The following is a 21,504-nucleotide window of genomic DNA, read 5'->3' as shown; positions in this document are numbered from 1 at the left end:
ACCATGGGACAGGAAAAAAGAAACCACATATAAACCTGGTGCAAAAGAAATTAAGTTAAGGATAGTTTTGTCAAAAAAAAAAAATAACAAGGATAGTTCTATGATGAATATGGGTTACAATTTATTTAACTTGGGTTATATTTTTTTTTAAGATTGCCAATGATAGACTAACAAATCACAAATGTACTTTTTTTTTTAATATGTTTTTAGTTTTCCACTTTTTCTTCATAGATATTCCACTTTTTAATTTTAGTTTTTTATTTTATATTTTAGTCCTTATTTTAAATGATTAAAATAAACTTACAACGATTAATTTTAATATAAATAAATTTTATGAAAACTAAAACAAAATTCATAGAGATCAAAAGCAAAAAGTGATATATATTATTCACAGATTAAAAAATTCTTTTAATCCGTCGTTGTCGCAAATTTATTTGGATAACTAAATATTTGTTCAACATATTAGTTATAATGATATATTGTTGTACGGTGTTAAATATATTATTGACCTTTTTCGTGTTAAATACATTATTTATAGTTTTTAAAATAACACTCCTCCAAATTATATATAAATACAAGGGAATTTAATTTACTTACAACACCCAGCCAACACCAATACCACCACACCCAAGACGTTTTTCCTCACCTTCTTCTGCAACCGCCAAATCTATGAATCAATATTACATAGCAAAAACAATATCAAAATATTTCCCTCTATGAAATGAAGTACATTAAAGATAACTAAGTTTAGAAACCTTAACTCCCACAAAAGGACTTATTTGAGTATATTCACTAATACAAACTTTTTTACCGGTGTTTGAGAGAGCTTATGAAATTAAATATCTTAGGCAAAATTACAGAATTAGTCCCTTAACTTAATTTTAGATAACATTATCGTCCTTTATCTTTTTTTTTTTTTGTAACGATTTAGTCCTTTATGTTATAAAATAACAACATAGTTATCTTTTTTATGAAAAAAATAATCAAAAATTCCAAAAAAAAATTCATCAAACTCATAGACAAACGCAAATCTTCATCATACTATTCAAGAAAATCAAATTTCATTGAAAAATTCTCATACAAAAATGATAAAATAGTGTCATTTTATAACATAAAGGACTAAATCGTTACAAAAAAAAGATAAAGGACGAAAATGTTACCTAAAATTAAGTTAATGGACTAATTGTGTAATTTTGCCAATATCTTTTTTTTTTGTTATAAATTTTTTTTTTTTTTTTTGCCAATATCTTATCACATGTACATGTATTATTTTCAGCTTGTTTTCTTAAACTCTTTGGGAGCGTTCATGAAAACGGTTTGTAGCTTATATGAGAGAAAAAAATAGTTCGTTTTATCTTTTATTATACAAACAACAGTATACACATAATTAAATTATTTATTGAAATGTGACCTAAATCTAATAGTTGCTTCATTTCTAAGGTTGGCATTAATAAGAATTTAGTCTTTTTAAATTAGTATACAAAATAAAATGCTTTTTTTCAATGCATCTAATTGTTGATGCTTTGTAATATTACTCGTTTACTATATTTTTACTTATAAAACAAACGTGGCTATAAAAATCACATAAAAACAATCATCCTTAGAAAAAAAAGAGAAAAAAAAAACATAAGTAGCATAAGTGAATCCAATCATAATTGAAAAAAACAAAAAATCACAAAAGTTTCAAATATTTTATCAAATCCATCGTAGAGATCATCCAATATATTAACCCAAAATATAAATATAAAAAACTTGCATTTTTCATTTCCAAGCTGAAAATCAAACCCAATAAATAAATTTTTAAAAAAAAAAAAAAAAAAAAAGAGCTAGAAAGATAGAACAATACCGGATTCAACGTCTGTTATAGGTTTGTCTTGTTGAGTCATATTTGATACACCATTATGATTTTCCATTAAAAATGAGCAAGAAGGTTCAGAAATTAAAGAGGCAAGAAAAGATAGAGTAAAATAAATATCTTTTTTATTCATTTAGTAATCAACATGATATTATATATAGGCATTCATTCATAACATACAAAGGATTTGTTGGATATTTCATTTAGACACAATAATGTATGCATCTTGGTTGGCTATTGCTATATTTAAATAGCAATAACAGAAAAACTATTTTCTGTTCTACAAGATGTGAGGTAAGAATCCAATGGAAATTGAAAACTTCTGTTATTTGAAAATGAACTCTAAAAAAAATTAATTAAAAAAAACATCATTATATTTCTATAATCAACCATTATACTAATTTTTTTTATTTTTTATATTGAATGATATTCAACATTCACACTAAAGAATACATTAATTTAAAAAACTAATTTTATTTTTTTATATAACGTTCACACTAAATTTGTCTAAAATATTTAGACGGGTATTAAACTTAGTACTGAATACATTAATATTACAAAAATTTTGTCTAAATAAAATACATCAAATACATAGTCTCATATAATGACATAAATAAATACTAACTGATGGGTACAAATCATATGATCATGTATGAAATAACCATGCCTCGACTACCAAGTACACACTACATAAACCATATTTATTATTTAGTACAATTGTACTAACTAACGAGTACATACTACAAAACAAATGGTAAACATGATACAAAATATAAGAATGCAACATAATTCATTCGTCTTTTCACCCACGCATTTAGTTTCTAGGAACTAACTTTTACCCACAATTGTTCTTGAAGATGTGGTACCCTTGTTTATATTTCACTACATCCAGACGACAATGCAGCGACTCTTGCTCATTTGACACTGTACTCGAGCTATACAATGTGTTGCTTATGGGCAACCATCTAGCATTCACGCAATTGCATATTTAGTCCATATCATAAAGATTCGCCAAAAATTTACATTGGTTGTCGAGGCATAACACAACCTTATCATTGTGGTACATGTTTAAAAGTTGTCCATCAAATATTGGACTTTGATGCATTAGCCAAATAACAAACTCATAACTTTGTGCTTCTTAGACCACGCCGAATTGGTAAAACAAGCCAACAGATTAATACCGGCTACAAATGTCATTTAAACATCATTTTCTTGTTAGATTAATATTTACCTATGAAGCACATACATTTCTCAGATTAGGCATATCCCAGTGTCGAACATGTGTTATGTCGACACCGACATTTGTAATTACACTAAATTATGTCATTTTTTCAAATTATTAGTTGTGTCGGCGTGCTAGTGTCCGTGTCGTGTCTGAGATCCGTGTCCGTATCCGTGCTTCATAGATATTTACTCATTCATTCGGGTTTTAATTATGACATCGGGTTTTAATTATGACATCTAACTCTTTATCATCTAACTCAAACCAGTTGATCTACTCAACCTCTCCAAAAGGTAACACAGTGAGGAACTAGACACGTGATAATATTTCTAATTTCCATTTATCCTTTTTTTTTTTTTTTAAAAAGTCAGCAGCAAAAATGAAACTACTGCAAATGTGAATACTCATGAAAAACTATCATTATGACAAGTTACTTTAATAAGTTGCAGCCATGGCCCAGCATTTCAAGTAACTGATTTCCAACTAGTTATTTCCGCATATCCTGTTAATTCCAAAAATTAGTAATGAACATGTATGATATTTCATTATGTATGTATATTCTATAATTAAATAGAACAAACATATTACCAAAAAAATAAAAAATAGAACAGAACACAGAGCATATATTTAGGCCAATAATCATCAATTTATTTATTTACAATCTTCATTTTTCTATTCAACACAAAGGACAATTAACATTATATTTTTTTCTTTACTAGCAATGCCTCCATGTTAAACAACATCGCCATGTGACTATCGGACAAGAATGTTGAAAGCTCAGCTTGTTTTGGATTGGACTCCACAAACCATATTAGCCGGAACAGCTACGTCGATCATTTTTGGGTATGACAAGTTAAGATCTGTTGTGCAAATCAAATGTGCAATCATCAGATAAAAAAGATGAGCTAAACATCTGTCTTTGATGATGCATATGTGGAAAAAAAAAATATAAATTTGACAAGGTTTTGGTGAAAGTTAGCTAGTACTTACTTGCCATGATGTTCTTGAAAGTTTCCTGCATATGAGGGATCAACATTATCAATTGTGAGATATTACATGAGTTGGGGCTAACCAGCAGATGAAACAGGATTTCAACATGTTAAAACTTTTTTGAGATGATTGACCCGTTGTCAGTCGCGGATCACAATTTTTTTTAGATTAGCTCAAATTCCAAAAAAATTGAGATTTGTTAAAATTCTATTATGCTCATTTCAACATGTTAAAACATGTTAAAATTCCATTATGCTCATTTCAACATGTTAAAACATGATTAGCTCATTTTTTTTGGCTGGTATTGTCAATCGCGGATCACGAAAAATTGAGATTTGTTAAAATTCCATTATGCTACAGTGCTACAGCGTCGCTATTTGACAACTTTTTGCACTAACGGCGAATGGCAGAGCAAGAACGATTTGTTCGAATTTTGTTATGATATATCTTCTATTTGACAACACTCGCTAGTTGTTTTAAATCCAGAGTCTCTCGTCAGAATTAAAAGTTCTACTTTCATAGGTTTCATTTAGTGGATCAAGCTTATAAATTGTGGATGTAATCAAACATTACCTCGTCCTTTGTTAAGCGCGGATTATACTGCATCTCCTCTCCAACTGTGCTTACCTAAAATAATAGTATTTGTATAAGCAAAGAAACTATCTAAAATTTGGCAACCAAAAACCATAAAAGGTCCTTACAGAGAATCCTTTGTAGTCATGAGCTGGATAGAGTAAGGTATCTTTAGGCAGAGTAAAAATCTGTATCCAGAAAAGATGTGAAAGAGTAACACGTTATTAATATTCATATTTAATGAACCAGAAATCTCTTAATCTATTTTCCTAAGTTGCTAAGGAAAAAAGTTGTTTAACTTAATACACAAGGAATGTCAAGTTCATGCCTGTGAATGGATTGATTTGTAAAGCTTCTCTGCACTCCCACCCTGCATAATAATTGATATGGATTAGATACAAAATATCTGGTAAGAGTGAAACTCGGCCTTATATCACTTAATAAAATAGAGGTAACTGTAACATACAATGAAGCACCGAACACACACAGACACCGGACACAACATTGATACCTGAAAATCTGTCCTTCCGCATCCGCGTATTAATAGGGTATCTCCGGTGAATGCCATTCGAGGTTGAGGTTGGTCAGGTCCATCTCCTGTAACATAGGTAAGGCAACCTAAGGTATGACCGGGAGTTGCACGAACCTACAGCAAAGAAGACAGTAATATACATTACAAAGTAGATAATACAATAAACCATTAACATTAACCATTCACACCCATCACAAGAGAAAATAAGATCTATTTGCATAAATTTCCCATTTCATCTAAAATTGATAATAAGACTAACGTGAAGTTGTCTTTGATTCATTGGCCCATTCCATTTCTTTGCACAAGGTTTACAGCTGTAATGAGCTAGCTTTCGAAACCATCACCGTATTAGTTTAAGATTCACCTAAAATCAAAAACATATCTATGATCTGCCCATCTGCTTGACTAATCAGATTCAGAGCTCTTATCTTAAATGATATTGAAATACTAGAAGCCGCATTTAATTATATTTCATCAGAATCTTCCTAATATTAGAATTTTGTCGACAAGTTCAAACTTATCACACAACATAAAGAAATAGACCGTCCAAGCATAAATATATCCACTTCTTCTCTTATAGACAACAATGAAATGTAGGGTGTATTTGACAATTCCTTGTCAACCAACCCCAATAAAGAAGCAATTTTTTAAGCAACAATGAAGAAGCAATTTATGATACACATTGACACTGATTATAATGCATTAATATTAGTATTAGTATTACAAAACAAAGCTAAGTGGGAAAAAAAAAAATTAATCTAGGTATGAAACTGCAGACTCACCTCTAGAAAAAGATCACCAAAACGGATTTTATCACCTTGTTCTACGTAAAGATCTGCTGTTGCACCACTTGCTTTTGAAATAACAGATTTTACATCAGGAACTTTGCTCTATATTAAATGTGTGAAAAACAAAACCAAACTAAGTTACCACCACAGAAAAGTAATGTAAAATATTGGAAAAAAATATATAATTCTAGAATAAAGTGACTAAACAAAGGACACTATGTGCAACACCGCGATACGTAGACACCAATAAAAATCTAAGAAAATAGATAGAAGCTATGATAAGATGTCAAGGTCCATGCGATGACCCAACCATTGAGCCCAACTTCTAGAAGGTTGCAGAAGCAGAGGGAATAAGAGTTAGTTATCATTCTCCTGATTTTTATGGGGGATATACTGTTATAAGATAAAAAGGAGGGAAAGTTTAGAGTCATTCAGAAAGTTTGTTAGCGACAGTTAGGAGAGAGATTCTCCCTGGTTTAGGAGCAATACTGCTCTGCTGTGAGAGTTCTTGAACTCTGGTGTAGTTTTCTGCTTCCTTTTTTTTTTTTTTTTTTTTCCTGTGAAGCTCCATTTTCAGTCAATAAATACACAGTACCAGAGGTCTAAATTCTCGTTTCTATCAAGTTATTGAATGTAACAAGATGTGTCGGATGCGGTGTCAGATGACAAGAACACTGACACATGTAGGACACTACACGTGCATATCTGGAATGCCAGTGCTACATATAAGGATATATACACCCTTGATTTATTTAGGGCTTGTTTGGATTGACTTATTTCAGCTTATCTACTGACATAAGTTTTGTGAGACTGTTTGGGAGAACTTATGAAAAAACCTTATGACAATTTTCACAAGCTTTATTTTCATAAGTTCTCCAATATATCTTATAAAAATAGCTTATAGCATACAAAAACACCATTTCTATAAGCTATTTTGATAAAATTAAGTTTTTTTTCACAATTTAAGTTTAAGGACCTATCCTAGCCAATGTCATTAAAATAGCTTATAGCATACACAATTTAAATTGTTCACAGTATAAGCTACTTTTAAAACCTATTACGACAACATAAGGACCAATGTAATCATCAAGGTATGTATTTTGATAAAATTAAGATAGCATACACAATTTAAGTTTCATTTTGATAAAAGCAAGTTTAAAACACCATTTCTTGCTCACTTTCCTTCAGAGTAAAGTTTAAAACAATAATTTACCATCAGGTGCATACTAAATACCTTGATGAGGCCAGTTCCAGTAACATGATCAGCATGTACATGTGTGTTCATAGCATACACAAGCTTCAAACCCAATTCTTGAATTAGTGATAAGTCTCTATCTACTGTCCTATCAACAGGGTCAATCAACTGAAGTTTTCAACAACAAAAAAATCAAAAATCAAAATCATCAATCAACTAAATTTTTCATAAAAACACCAAAATCATCAAAACAACTGAATTTTTCATAACAAAAAAGACCAAAATCACAAAACAGAAGAAATCCATTATTGAATTCATCAAATAATCAAACAGACACTTCAAAATCACTTTTTTCACAAAAAAGTAAAAATCATCAATCACCAAAATAGAAGAAACCCATCATCAAATTCAATAAATAATTCCGACCCAGATAAAAATTTCCCACAAATAATCAAACAAACACATAAAAATCAATTTTTTTCGTGAACTTACAACTGCTGGTTTTTCAGCATGTGAAGCATCAGCAAGAAGGTACGTATAAGTAGATGATTCCTTTTCAAAAAGCTGACGAAACAAGAGTTTAGAAGAAGAGGAAGAAGTAGAGTAAGAAGCCATTTGTGATTTGAGCTTAATTGTAGTGGAAATTGAAAGAGAAGAAAAAGAGGGTTTATAAGGAAAAAAGGGGGTGAATTTGATGAATTGGGATTTAAGCATTGTTTGTTGTGGTTGAGTATGTAATATAAATATTAGAGAATAGAGATAGGAGATAAAGGAGAGGAATGAATGACGATGTTGTTGATGTTGGGTTGTTAATATAATAATGAAATGATGAATTCTATGGAGAGGATATAGACAAGATTGTAGACATTGTGCATAGGAATGGAATGGAGAGACAGACTGTATAAATCAATATCAAATCCAAATTGGTTGTTATGGGATCATACTCATCATCATCATCATAGTGTCCAATATGAATATATAAATTGATATTGCTAATTGTCAAGTGCTAATAGGAGAATGGATATTATTGTATATTAGAAAGAAATATATAGTGGATATATGGTTTTTTTTTATCAATACATTAATTTTTATAAGCTAGCCATGTGAAAGTTTTTTATTTTAGAAGTAGTTTTCTTTTATTTTATTTAAAGTTAAATGTTTTCAATGATTTATCAAAAACAAATAAATGTTTTCAATGATACAGTGATTTTTTTTTAAGGGATTGATACAATGGTTATGATTGATTAAGTCTAAGTCTAATATTGACGAAAAATAATGTTCATCAATATAGACTACAAGCATATTGGATTTCTCATATTGTAATACCTTGTAACTAGTTTAGTGTTCGTGGTTTTGTAACGTGGGTTGCAAATTAACTAAACACATCTATTTATAAAAGTTGTCGTGTGTTTTGCACCACGGAAATTGTCCATGCACTAAGGACCTCAAAAGATATTCTATATTCGACTAGTTTAGATTACATATTTTGAAACATGTTAAACTTCCGAATACACAAGTTTTTAAACATTTGGGTATCAGAATATTTACATATTTCGGATTATATAATCTAAAAACACCTCAAACTACGAACGATGTCATTCCCATCGAGGTTTGAACGATGATGTGTCGTTACCATCGAGGTTTGGGCAGTGGGTGTCGTTACCATCGAGGTATCCCTTGTGGATGTCATTACCATCGATGTTTTCCTATGTCTATAAATATCCAACGCAAAAAGATTTCTTTTTATTTTAAATTGTCTTTTTTTGTATGTTGGTTTTGCGTGAATCTCCTTGGGGAGCTTATGATGATATGGTTTCACTGTTTGTTATTCATACCAACTTTAGAGTTGTTTAATGGTAGTTGTGGGGGTAGTACGATGCTCAACAATTACCTTCATATAAGTAGTTGGTGTATTATGATTGATCGAACAGGGTTGTCCACCATCATCTTGTATTTCTTATTAGTTTGGATATGAGGTTGTTCTCATTTGTACTCCATTTTCTTCTACTACAGATTTAGGTTCTCCTCCATATTCTTCCCATATCTTGTACTATAGATTTAGTTTTAGTTGTCAAACATGTTTGTAGTAGTTCTATGTAGTAATGATATTAAAGGATTTTTTCGATGTGTGTTTATATCTTTATTTGATAATGATGTTAATGTAAATAGATTATCTAAGATATGCCTATTAAGCCGCTTAATATGCTTAAAAGCTCAGCTAGAGATCTTCTATACAAACTGTGTTGAGTTAAAAAATTGTGTTGTCAATTTGTAACTATGTCATCTCTATCAATCGAGTTTACGTTGTATTATAATGTGTTACGATTATGGTAAAAAGAAAAAGGAATTTGCACATTGTTCTGTTACTAGGATATTTCAGATTTCATAATCCTAAAAACATAGAATATGTGTTGGATTATATAATTCAAACATGGATAAAATTGAAAAAATGGAGGACGTACGAGAATGACTTAGGGTAGGAAAAGAAATTCCCCATGTATACTTTTCATAAACAAAAAACAACAAAGAACATACATTAACATGAAAATTGCTCTTTAGGCACCTATGCTTTGCTCCTATGCACCCCCGAACCGGCCAAACTGCTCTCAACGACAATTAATTACCGTTCATTGTTGAACGAGAGTTGATTGATGTTCACTACTGAATGACAATTAATTGTCGTTCTGCTATAAGCATATTTCAAAGTAAGAAATTGAACCACCCACATATTCAAAAACACTAAAAACACAAATCATACTCTCTCCAAACTCCAAGAAATCAAACTCCATCAAATTTCTCCAGACTCAAGTATGTATGTAATCAAGTAAGTGTTCAAAATCTCTAAACATACTACTCATTGTTAGCATTGTATGTTTGGGTTTCTTTTTAATTGCTCATATGTTATGTTTTTTTTTTTTTTTTTTTTTTTTTTTTTTTTTTTATATTGATGTCTAACGATTTTTTTTTGCAGGCCCTACTTTTGAAAATTATTATCCAATTTGAGCTACATTGAAAATTATTCTCCAATCTACTGTACTTTTCATTTTCTCCTTACATGGCTCCATCTGAGATGGCACTATCATCCTTTAGGATGACTCCATCTCAGATGGTGCCATCCTACTAGCTTTTTCCTTTTTTTTCTTTTCGATTTTCATTTATTTTTTGGATTAATAATTTATACTTCCTTCATCATTGCTCCATCTCAGTTGGCACCATCTTACTAGAGTTTTTTTTTTTGGCTAAAAATTTGTTATATAAATAATTAATAAAAAAATTATAAAATAACATAATAATATAGATTGATAAATATTAGAAAAAAAAACTAGTAGGATGGCGGCATCTGAGATAGAGCCATCCTGAAGGACGATGGTGCCATATCAGATGGAGCCATGTAAGAAGGAAATGAAAAGTAGGATAGATTGAACAATAATTTTCAATGTAGGGCAAATTGAACAATAATTTTCAAAAGTAGGGCCGAAAAAAAAAATCCTTTTTTTTTTTTAGAGTTGTTGTTCGATTGCATACTTGATTTGACTGTGTTTGTAGATTAAACTAAGTTTTAGTGCAATGTGGAATAAAATAATATAATGTGCATTGTATTTATATTTTGACGAAATGCCTCAGAATTTTCTTTGATTTTTTTTTTTTCATGTTGTTTGTTGTGTGCACTTTTTAATTAATGAATGACTTGTGTCTAATTTTATGAATAAATAAATAGACATACAAATGTATGATTGAATGTATAAATGAATGAATGTATGATTATAAATGTTTGCATGAATGAATGAAGGAAGGAACACATGAAGGAAGGAAGGAAGGCTAGTGGCTAAATCACATAAAACTGAGTTTCTGAAATTCTGCAGGTTTTATCTCTAACTGAGTTAATTGCCGTTTTTGGAACGGCAATTAACCACCGATCCTTGACAAACGGTAATTAATTTTCGCTAGGGGCATTTTGATCAGTTTGGGGTGCGTGTGAGCGAATCATAGGTGCCTAATGATAAAATTTCCCTTAACATTTCATAAGCCCATTATATAAACAAAAGCAAAAGAAGTTAAACCCAATATACTCCAAGATGATATTTGCTACCTACACCCCCATTTTCCCTCACGTCAATAACTTAATATCACTTTTTTTTTTTTAAAATTTTTCATTCCCACAAGATTGTGAAATTTTTATAAAGATTGTACTTCTTAAATCCAAATAAATATTTCTATGATAAATGTTATTTGTGCAACCATTTTGATTTTTGTGATAACTTTGGACAACTCTTTCTCATACTCATATTGTGTGCTTTTTTTTTTTTTTTACCAATAAAAAAAGAAAAAAATGTTGTTACAAAAGTTGTCACTAAATGATTGTACAAATATCATCACTCTATTTCTAGTGAGTCTTTATTTTGCATAGGAATATATAATCAATTCATCATAACACACAGTATTGCTGTGATTCAAAGACCTTCTTTCACATTTAAAAAAAAAAAGAAGACCTTCTTGATGATTTGAAAAGAACAAAAAAATATGTTCTTTTTATCCTCTATTGAGTAGTGGGAAATTTTATTCGTACAAATGCAATCTATCTTATACTATTTCCTTTTAAAATTTTACTTTTATCTATAACATGGTGGATGTCATGAAAAGCATCTCTTTTTGTTATATGATATTTATCTTTTGTGTAACATCAATCAAATGATGTTATAAGAGATATGATATTCTTAACTCCGTTTTTGGTTAGTGCATCAAAAGATGAATTTGATAACCAAAAGCAGATGACGATAGTCAGATTCAAATCTTTGTGAATCAGAAAAAGATGCTGACTTGAAGGCAATAAGCAAACAATGTCTTTAAGCTTATTTTGCTTTGTAGATTTCGACATCTAGTTGAATCTTTTATAGATTTCTTGTTGTGTGTTGCTGGGTGTGTTTGGTTTGCAAAAGAGCAAGTACTGGACAGAACAGTACAAGATAGAACCGTACAACACAAGGCAGAACAGCACAGGACAAAATTTTTATGGAATTGAGTAATTTTTTGTTTTATACGATTTTTGAGGGACAAAATACTATTTTGGTATTTTAGACAACTTGTACGTGAGACAAAAAGTTGTGCTGTGGTTTGGCGAGAGACAAAATATGAGTTTTTGTCCTGTCCCCTGCCTCCAGTTTGTCCTGTACCTGAAACAGTTTTACAAATCAAACACTGGACAACTAGAGTTGCTCTGTCCTGTCCTTCATTTTTTAGCAAATCAAACGCACGAAGGGAAATGTTAACCTGTGTCCGTAGCGTATATGTTAAGAATTTCATTAAGAGAAATTATGTATTGAAAATTGTGTTAATTTATTACTCAAAATGTTTAATATTAATTTTTTTTCAATAAATTCTTGCTAATTTTAACATGTGCTTTAAAGACACAAGTTAGCATGACTCGTTTGTTAAACCACACACAATCAATTGTTTTTTGGAGAGTCTATAACACCCGGAGCTGCAACAAGTTAATGATTAGGGCTCCTAATAGATTTTAAGACTTTTTTAAAAGTCTATTTATTAAGAGTCAATCAATTGCAATTAGACTTCTAAAATCAAATAGATTTGACAACACTCTAAAATTTCATATTAAAGGTTGCTATGATGTTCTAAATTTACCTACAAAATTAGGGAACAAAATTTGACCCATGAGTATATGCTTACTCGCAACAAAATTACAATTTTACACGCTTTGGTTGAAAAATAAAATAAAAATGAAGCATCTTCAAAATGCTATAAAACTTTTCAAATCCTTTCAGTGTATTTTTTAAAGATGTCTATGCAATCAATCAACTCAAAATTTGATTTTTAGGTCGAGATTTTTGTTGTTTTGTTTTCTAAGTTTTTGACATTTTAAAAATTTATATTTTAACATCATAAACATGCTTGTAAATAATCATGAAATTTTTTAACATTTAAGTCACTTTTTTGGACTTCGTGTATATTATAGAGTCAAAAATAAGAAGAAAAAAAAACTCAAATTACAAGATTAGAATATGTGTTTATAATTTTAAAGGATCGTTTTTTAGACTTTGTTGATATTAAATGGTTAATTTGAACAATTAAGTTGTATATCGTTAATTTTACATATTCACTATCAATGTGAGACTTGAAGTCAAAATAAAAGTTGTAAGAAATAGACTCACTTAATCACTAATAAGATATACACTCACTTAATCACTAACACTAAAAAATTATAATGGTGATTAGAAAGATAAGATTTAATATGGATCTAATCTAACTTTGTAACGATTAAACATGATTCTAAGTATTTGACAATGTAGATCCAAAGATATATTTTAGTGATGAAGTGTATTATTTTATCTTTTGAAGAGATCTTGGTTTGATAGGTACTTTTGAAAAAGTAGGCTATGTTTGAACAAAATCTTGAGTCTTGAAGTTCTGAATAACTCAAACTTGGAGAGGAAGTTAGAAATATACTCGCTGATTTTTTTTTGGTGTGAACTTCAAAAACTTGGGAATTAAGGAAAGACTCAATTTTTAGTTTTTTACTTGACACCTCAATGTCATCAAAGTGCTACCCTTCTCTAATTGTTAGTAAAATTTTTGTGGTCACGGAAGAATCTTTTTCACTACAAAAAATGGATAAATTTTATTGGATGAAACTTGAAAGAATAAATCATTGATACTAATTAAAAATATTGCAACCAGTGATGTTAGGTACCCAAGTGAAATCAGCCATAAACCATTATACTAATGGACACTATTTCCTACCGACGGAATCTAAGGAATAGGGTTAACTTTTGAAAATTGAAAATTTTATGTCGCTCTCAAATTCAATCATTGGTAGCAATATTTTTAATTACGTTAAGATAAATAATGGTCAATAATGCAACAATCTAACTTAAATTACGTTACTAACACGGTCATCTCATAATTTTAGGCACTAAACTTGCTGACATTAATGCACCAATGCACGTATCAATAATCACTAATGACATGTGATATAGCCGTATGAGGAATTGGTCGGTTCATCTCAACATGTTCCTTTTGTAACAAATGATAATAATATGATCTGTCCACTATTTTTGGAATATTGACTATGGAATTGAGACATGCTATGAGGGTTGTATTTGAGGCATCGCGAAGAGGACGGCTGTCGTAATATTCATCTGCTTAGAGATTGCTCATTCATCATGCCTATTTGGTTGAACGTGGTTCCAGTTGATGCTAGAGATAAATTTTGAGAAACATTTCAATGGACTCTCATTTAACATTAAAGGATCCATTCATGTTAGCTCATAAGTAAGAGTTTGAATTTCTAACTTAAGGCACAACGTTCAAGTCTTACATATGACAAATGTAAAATGGTCATTTGTGTCGCATCCGTACTTTTCTTTTTTACAAAAGATTATGATTGGTCCAAAACAAATTTCTTAAAGGTGATGACATATTATTGGATCTTGCTCGTCCTTCTTGTGTAAATTCCATGTTGTGATCATGAGAATATTTTTTTAATTATTCCTCAATTATTCTCTTCAATACATGGCTTATGTTTGGAATGATTTATTCTACGAAGTTCATTCTTGTCATTCTACTAAACTTATTGGAGTATGTTTTGAAAAAAATGATTTCATTAGACATTAGAACATTTTTACTCGTGTTTAAGAATGATTTGAACAATTTATACGTGCTTCATTTTCAAAAACCCTTGTGGGTAAGGAAGATTAAAATTTGAAACTTGTCTTTAAATTAATATACTAAGAGCACATATCAACAAACAATAAGAACATCAATTTGTTATATATCAAAGCATCTAAATGTGACAAAAATGTTATTTTGTTGGGTCACGAGGGGAGCCCGGGGAACTGCCTACATCCAGACCAGAGCAACAACACAAATGAGAGACGCCACACTCTTACCCAAAACCTTAAGGCAATGAGTTTATAGGTCCTCTCACTTCTAAAGTGTTCAACCTCCAATTTTCTATCTGATTTGGGACATATAACACACACTTGCACACAACAATCTCCCCCTCAAGTGTGAGTCCATCAATTCATCATGCTCATCCCTCAAGCGGATGCTCTTTCATCCGCATGCTCTTTCATCCGCACATACTTATACTTGTATCGTCGTTGTCTCCATGATGAGTCATTTATTATCTGTTTTTATATGATTTTATTTTATTTTATATTAGTATTATTTCCTTTTTGAGTTAGTTTACTACAAATTGCATTTTATTATATTTCAGGAACGAATATTGGATGGATTGAGTCTTGGAGCAAAAGAAAGGGACTTGGAGCTGATTTAGTACGAAAATACGAAGATTCAGGGACAAAAATATGTCTCCCCAAAGTCAGAAGCTTGGTACGGCCCATGCTAGCATTGGCACGGCCGTGCCACCCTCTAGAGTTACTTTTGCTGCTTCTGCTTAGATTTTAAGCTACTCTATTTTAGCCCGCAGTTTCTTGTGGAACATTCTAGTAATGTAATTGCTTAGATTTTAAGTCGAATGTATGCTATAAATAGAGTAGCTATCCATCACAAATATTCATCTTTTCTTGGAATGCAATATATGACAATTGTCTTTCTAATAAAAGTTCTTTTACTTTCTTGTTATTTACTTTTATGCTTTCTCTCTTCTTCTCATTGTCTACGATGAACATTAGTTAGTAGACTTCTCTTGTCTTGGGATTGTTGGATAAGTCTAAATGATATAATCCTAATCAAACCAAGCTCTAAGCCTTAATCTTATGTAACCCTAATTTCTTATCTAAATTCACCGCTTTAACATGGATCAACCATTATCAAACTGTGGAAACGAAAGTGGAGGGTTTGATAATTGTTTATCCATCATCTCAAATATCAATTCATAAAACGAAAGTGGAGCTTTGATATTTGAACAAATGAATTTAGACAAGGGTTTCAAAGGCAGCGAAATAGTCTTTGAAATCTTTGAGACATATAGTTTCGATCTTCAAGGGAACTAATAATGATCAAGTCAGCGAAATAGGCTTGGTTGTTAGAGGAACCAAAATCTAATAGTAACCAAGTCAGCGAAATAGGCTTGGTTGCTAGAGGAACAAAAGAGAAACTGTCTTGAGAAATTAGGTCTAACATAAAGTTATAAGCTTATAGTTTGGTTTGTGAAGGACTTGTCCTTTAGATGAACCAATAATCCCAAGGCTTTCATCTTTTCTTTTATTATTTACCTTTAATTTAAAAACCCAAAACTTTCTATCTTATAAATCTTCAGTCTAATTATTATCTAAATTTAATTGAATTTATAACTCCCTGTCGGAACGATACTCTATTTTTACTACTTCGATATAACCGTGCACTTGCGGTTTTATCTCATCATGTTTTTGGCGCCGCTGCCGGGGAGTTATTGTAATTTGATTAACTTTTTAATAGTGGTTAGTCTATATATATTTATAAAACATTTTATTTCCTTTTCTTATTTTTATTTTTTTATTTTATATATATATATATTTATAAAATATTTTATTCCCTTTTCTTATCTTTTTATTTTTTTATTTTATATATATATATATATATATATATATATATATATATATATATATATCTCCCTCCCTTTCTCCTTATTTTATTATTTTTTATTTTATTTTATTTTTATTATTTCTTATCTTTAACCGTTCTTATCTCAGGCATGGCTCAAAACTACTATCCTTGGACTCCTTCCCCTGTTTTGCCTCCTTGTTATGGAATATTTGGTCATACTGGTCAACTAGGTATTGTTGTTAGAAGTTATGAGCAAGTAAACTATGCTCAATATAATCAAGGGTTTAGGAACGATCAATTTTTTCAAACCCCTCAAAATCTTTTTGGACAACAAACAACACCACCTGATTTTGAAAATAACCAAGGAGTCCCTCAAAGATCCAACTTGGAACTTTTGCTAGAAAATCTTGTATTAGATAACTCTAGGCATAACAAAGAATTTGAAATCCAAGCTAGAAATTTGAAGGACTCTCTCGATAGGCTTTCCTCAAAAGCAGATTCTCTTTGTACTCACAACAAAATTCTAGAGATTCAAAACCCTTAAGTAGGCCATCAAGTAGCCTCTCCCTCCCAAACCTCCGGAATCCTTCCGAGCCAACCTAAGGCTAACCCAAAGGGTCAACTGATTGATGTTACACTTAGGTATGGTAAACAATTAGAGGACCCCGTTGTGGAAACCAAAACTAATGTAGTTGAGGTAGAGAGTGAAAAGCCACAAAGTGAGAAAGTTGTGATAGAGAGTGAAAAGCCTAACATATCACCGCAATATGAACCAAAAATTCCCTTCCCACAAGGGTTTGATGAGTTCAAGCTAGATGAGCAGGTTAGGAAATTTATTGAAATCATTCAAGCCAATTTGCCATCTAAACTTAAGGATCCAAAGAATTTTTCCATACCATGTGTCATAGGATCCGAGATTATAGAAAGAGCCATGTGTGATTTGGGGGATAATATCAATTTGATGTCATTGTCCCTTTGTGAAAGATTGGGTATAGGATAGGAAAACCTTTCTTAATGTCAAGCTAATGACTATAAAGGAGCGCTTCGTGGGAGGCAACCCACGTATTTAACTGCTTTGTTTTGTTTATTTTTTGTTGTTTTAGGTTATTTTGTAGGTAATTGTCCAAGAACGATTCAAGAAAATGAAAAATTTTGAAGCCCCGGAGCCCAGAACCTTGGCACGGCCCGTGCTCACACTGGCACGGCCGTGCCAGACCTTGCCTCTCAAAAACCAAGCCAAACCCAGGAACTTGGCACGACCCGTGCAAACCTCAGTACGGCCGTGCCCAACCCTAGGTAAGGTAAAACCTCATTTTTCATCTTCTTCTTCCCTCATTCACCAAACCAAACGTCTCTTATCCTTCCATCTTCTCTCTACAACCTTCATAACCACAAAAACCATTCCAACCACAACCCTTCATTCAAAAAACAACTTTCATCCACTCAATCTAAAAATCATCCAAATTCGTAGCCCCCATTAACCTCACCCAAAAACCCACAAATTCATTACCAATTTCCACAACCCAACCCCTAAAACTCACTTAAACCTTTTCCCCATCACTAAAACCAACCTCCTCCACCAAAAACATTCACTAAACCCAACCTTCACCAAAACCACACCCAGTCCAATCAAGGTCAAGGCTATGGCTTCCAAAAGAAGTGGAAAAGAAGTTGCAACATCTTCAAGAGGACCTCCCCCAAAGAAGCAAGTACCGACAAAGAATCATGGCATAATATTCAAGGACAACAAGCAAATAGATAGGTATAAAAATCTCATCTCTAAACCTTTACATCCTTGCAGGTACCCTGATAATTATGACTTGGTTACACTAGGCCTTAGTGACAATGTGTTTAAATTTCTAAGACGATTAGGGTGGGTTGCTATGTTAAGACCTATGCGGGGTTATGAAAATTACACCTATGAGTTTTTAAGTTCTATCGTTTTTACAAAGGATAGGATGAATTTTGATAACCCTAATCATAGAATCTCTTTCCGGCTTATGAACATTGATTACGAGATGTCTCTCCAACACTTTTGTGATGAGATGAGCTTCGCTAACGCGAGGTTCATCCACGACTCTTGGGATCAAAGTCTTAAACCGGTTGACTATCAACCCGCCACCTTTTAGGAACATATCACCGACCTTAGGCAATTTAACACACGTTCAAACAAAGCTAGCAGTATTCACCACCCGGTGCTTAGGTACCTTCAAAGGGTAATGACTTGCACTATTTGGGGTAGGACCGAATTGGGGAACACTAGGACGGATGAACTCTACATGTCGTGGGCCATGCTTAACAACCACCCCGTTAACACATGCTTTTACTTGCTTGATTACCTTTCCCATGTCGGTAATAGGTTTGATAGTAGAGGAGAGATAGTTGTGGGTGGTATCATCACATACATAGCTAGGCAATTGGGAGTGGGTGAGGACCAAGGGATTACCAAAATTGAGGGAAACAATAGGCTTAACATAGAGACCCTTATCTTTATGAACTTCATTAAGCCCCGTCCACCCATGTCCTACACACTCAAACTCAATGTGCCTATTTTGATTATACTTTCTAACCCATCTCGGACTAACACCGAGGTGGAAGAAAATTTTTGTATGTTGTTGATGATCCACAAGTACATGAAGAACACGATAATGAAGGCGAGGAAGATGCACATTTGCACCAAGAAGAGGAAGGTGCACAATTGCACCATGATGAGGAGCACCATGACCATGATGACGGAGAAACAAATGAAAATGCAAGATGGGCATGGATGCATACCGAGGCCGAGAGGATAAGCACCAAGCAACTAAGGCAAGGTGTTGAATTATCGGGACTAAGGAATGATGTCCTAAGGGGCAACCGCATATCCGAAGAAAATAACCAAATGCTTCGGAACATGATGCACCATTTTCACCTCCAAGGTCCTCCCTATAGAACTCAATGAAAAATGTGAGTTTTCCTCTTCCTCTCTTCTCCTCCTCCTCCTCCTCCTCCTCCTCCTCCTCCTCCTCCTCCTCCTCCTCCTTCTTCTTCTCCTTCTTCTTCTTCTTCTTCTTCTTCTTCTTCTTCTTCTTCTTTATTTCTCTTATTTTGAATCATTGAGGACAATGCTTCTCCTAAGTATGGGGGGAGCCTAATAAAGTGTCTTTTGTCGTAGTGTTTCCAAACTCCCTTGAACTTTATTCTTTTTGTTTTGTTTTATTGTGAAAGGTATGATTAAGTAGCTTGTTTTTATTGAAAAATCATGACATAAATTTTTTATTGTCTCCTCTTATTGGTCGTTTCTTGTACATGAAAGTAAACTCTTGTGTTTTAAGTTCTCCTTATATACCCACATCTTGTTTTAAAGTGAATAAAAAATGCACAAGTTGCTTCCCTTGAGTAAATGTATGAATAGGTATTTTAAGGAAATGCGTTCTAATTTTAGTGGTACGTTAACCTTTAAAAATTCTCAAAGTAAAAATAATATAAGTTAGTATAAAGGAGTTTATAAAAAAGCCAAGCTTAAAATTTATTTCAAGGTTGCATTATTGAATCTAGATTGGGGAAGGAGGTAGGCCCTCCGACTTCCTACGTGAAGGTAATGTTATCTTGAAAAAGAAACTTTAAAAGGCATCATTGAATCTAGATTGGGGAAGGGGGTAGGCCCTCCGACTTCCTACGTGAAGATGATGTTTTTAAGGGGCGCCATTGAATCTAGATTGGGGAAGGGGGTAGGCCCTCCAACCTCCTACGTGAAGGTGTTGTTCCTTAAATAAAGTACCCAAAATGTAATTGGCAAAAGATCACAAAAACTCCCATCTCTCTTATATGAATTGAAAGAAGAATTTTTCTTGGTTAATTTAGTACTAGGATTAGAACATGTTCCTCATTATATCTATCTTATACAGGAGCAAGAAAAGGGTTGGACTACACACACACACACACTCACTTAAGACTTGATTGTTGGGTTGAAAAAGGATTATAAGAAATGCTTGAGTTTGTGATTAGTGTACTCTTTGAAATAAAAGCCTTTGAGGAGACATGTGCTTTAATGTAATTGTCATATGATAATGTTATTTTATGCTACCTTGTTTATGCCTTTTGCTTGAGGACAAGCAAAGATTCAACTGTGGGGGAGTTTGATGAGTCATTTATTATCTGTTTTTATATGATTTTATTTTATTTTATATTAGTATTATTTCCTTTTTGAGTTAGTTTACTACAAATTGCATTTTATTATATTTCAGGAACGAATATTGGATGGATTGAGTCTTGGAGCAAAAGAAAGGGACTTGGAGCTGATTTAGTACGAAAATACGAAGATTCAGAGACAAAAATATGTCTCCCCAAAGTCAGAAGCTTGGCACGGCCGTGCCACCCTCCAGAGTTACTTTTGCTGCTTTTACTTAGATTTTAAGCTACTCTATTTTAGCCCGCAGTTTCTTGTGGAACATTCCAGTAATGTAATTGCTTATATTTTAAGTCGAATGTATGCTATAAATAGAGTAGCTATCCATCACAAATATTCATCTTTTCTTGGAATGCAATATGTGACAATTGTCTTTCTAATAAAAGTTTTTTTACTCTCTTGTTATTTACTTTTATGCTTTCTCTCTTCTTCTCCTTGTCTACGATGAACATTAGTGAGTAGACTTATCTTGTCTTGGGATTGTTGGATAAGTCTAAATGACATAATCCTAATCAAACCAAGCTCTAAGCCTTAATCTTATGTAACCCTAATTTCTTATCTAAATTCACCGCTTTAACATGGATCAACCATTATCAAACTGTGGAAACAAAAGTGGAGGGTTTGATAATTGTTTATCCATCATCTCAAATATCAATTCATAAAACGAAAGTGGAGCT

The 21,504-nt window shown here is 32.1% G+C and overlaps 1 protein-coding gene across 1 annotated transcript; it reads right to left on the bottom strand.

The window, feature by feature from the left end:
- Nucleotides 1-3,673: 3,673 nt before the first annotated feature.
- On the bottom strand, nt 3,674-8,153 carry LOC25487120 (persulfide dioxygenase ETHE1 homolog, mitochondrial). The gene is given in 10 exon segments (XM_013608974.3): nt 3,674-3,875; nt 3,877-3,937; nt 4,068-4,092; nt 4,641-4,694; nt 4,769-4,828; nt 4,969-5,010; nt 5,152-5,286; nt 5,955-6,062; nt 7,195-7,323; nt 7,648-8,153. Coding segments are annotated over 10 exon segments (936 nt in total). The 5' UTR covers nt 7,870-8,153; the 3' UTR covers nt 3,674-3,775.
- Between the last annotated feature and the right edge of the window lie 13,351 nt (nt 8,154-21,504).

Source organism: Medicago truncatula, chromosome 2 (genome assembly GCF_003473485.1).
Source record: "Medicago truncatula cultivar Jemalong A17 chromosome 2, MtrunA17r5.0-ANR, whole genome shotgun sequence".
Classification (NCBI taxonomy): Eukaryota; Viridiplantae; Streptophyta; class Magnoliopsida; order Fabales; family Fabaceae; genus Medicago; species Medicago truncatula.
Note: the sequence above shows the minus strand (reverse complement) of the source record. Positions and strands in the feature narration are given on the sequence as shown.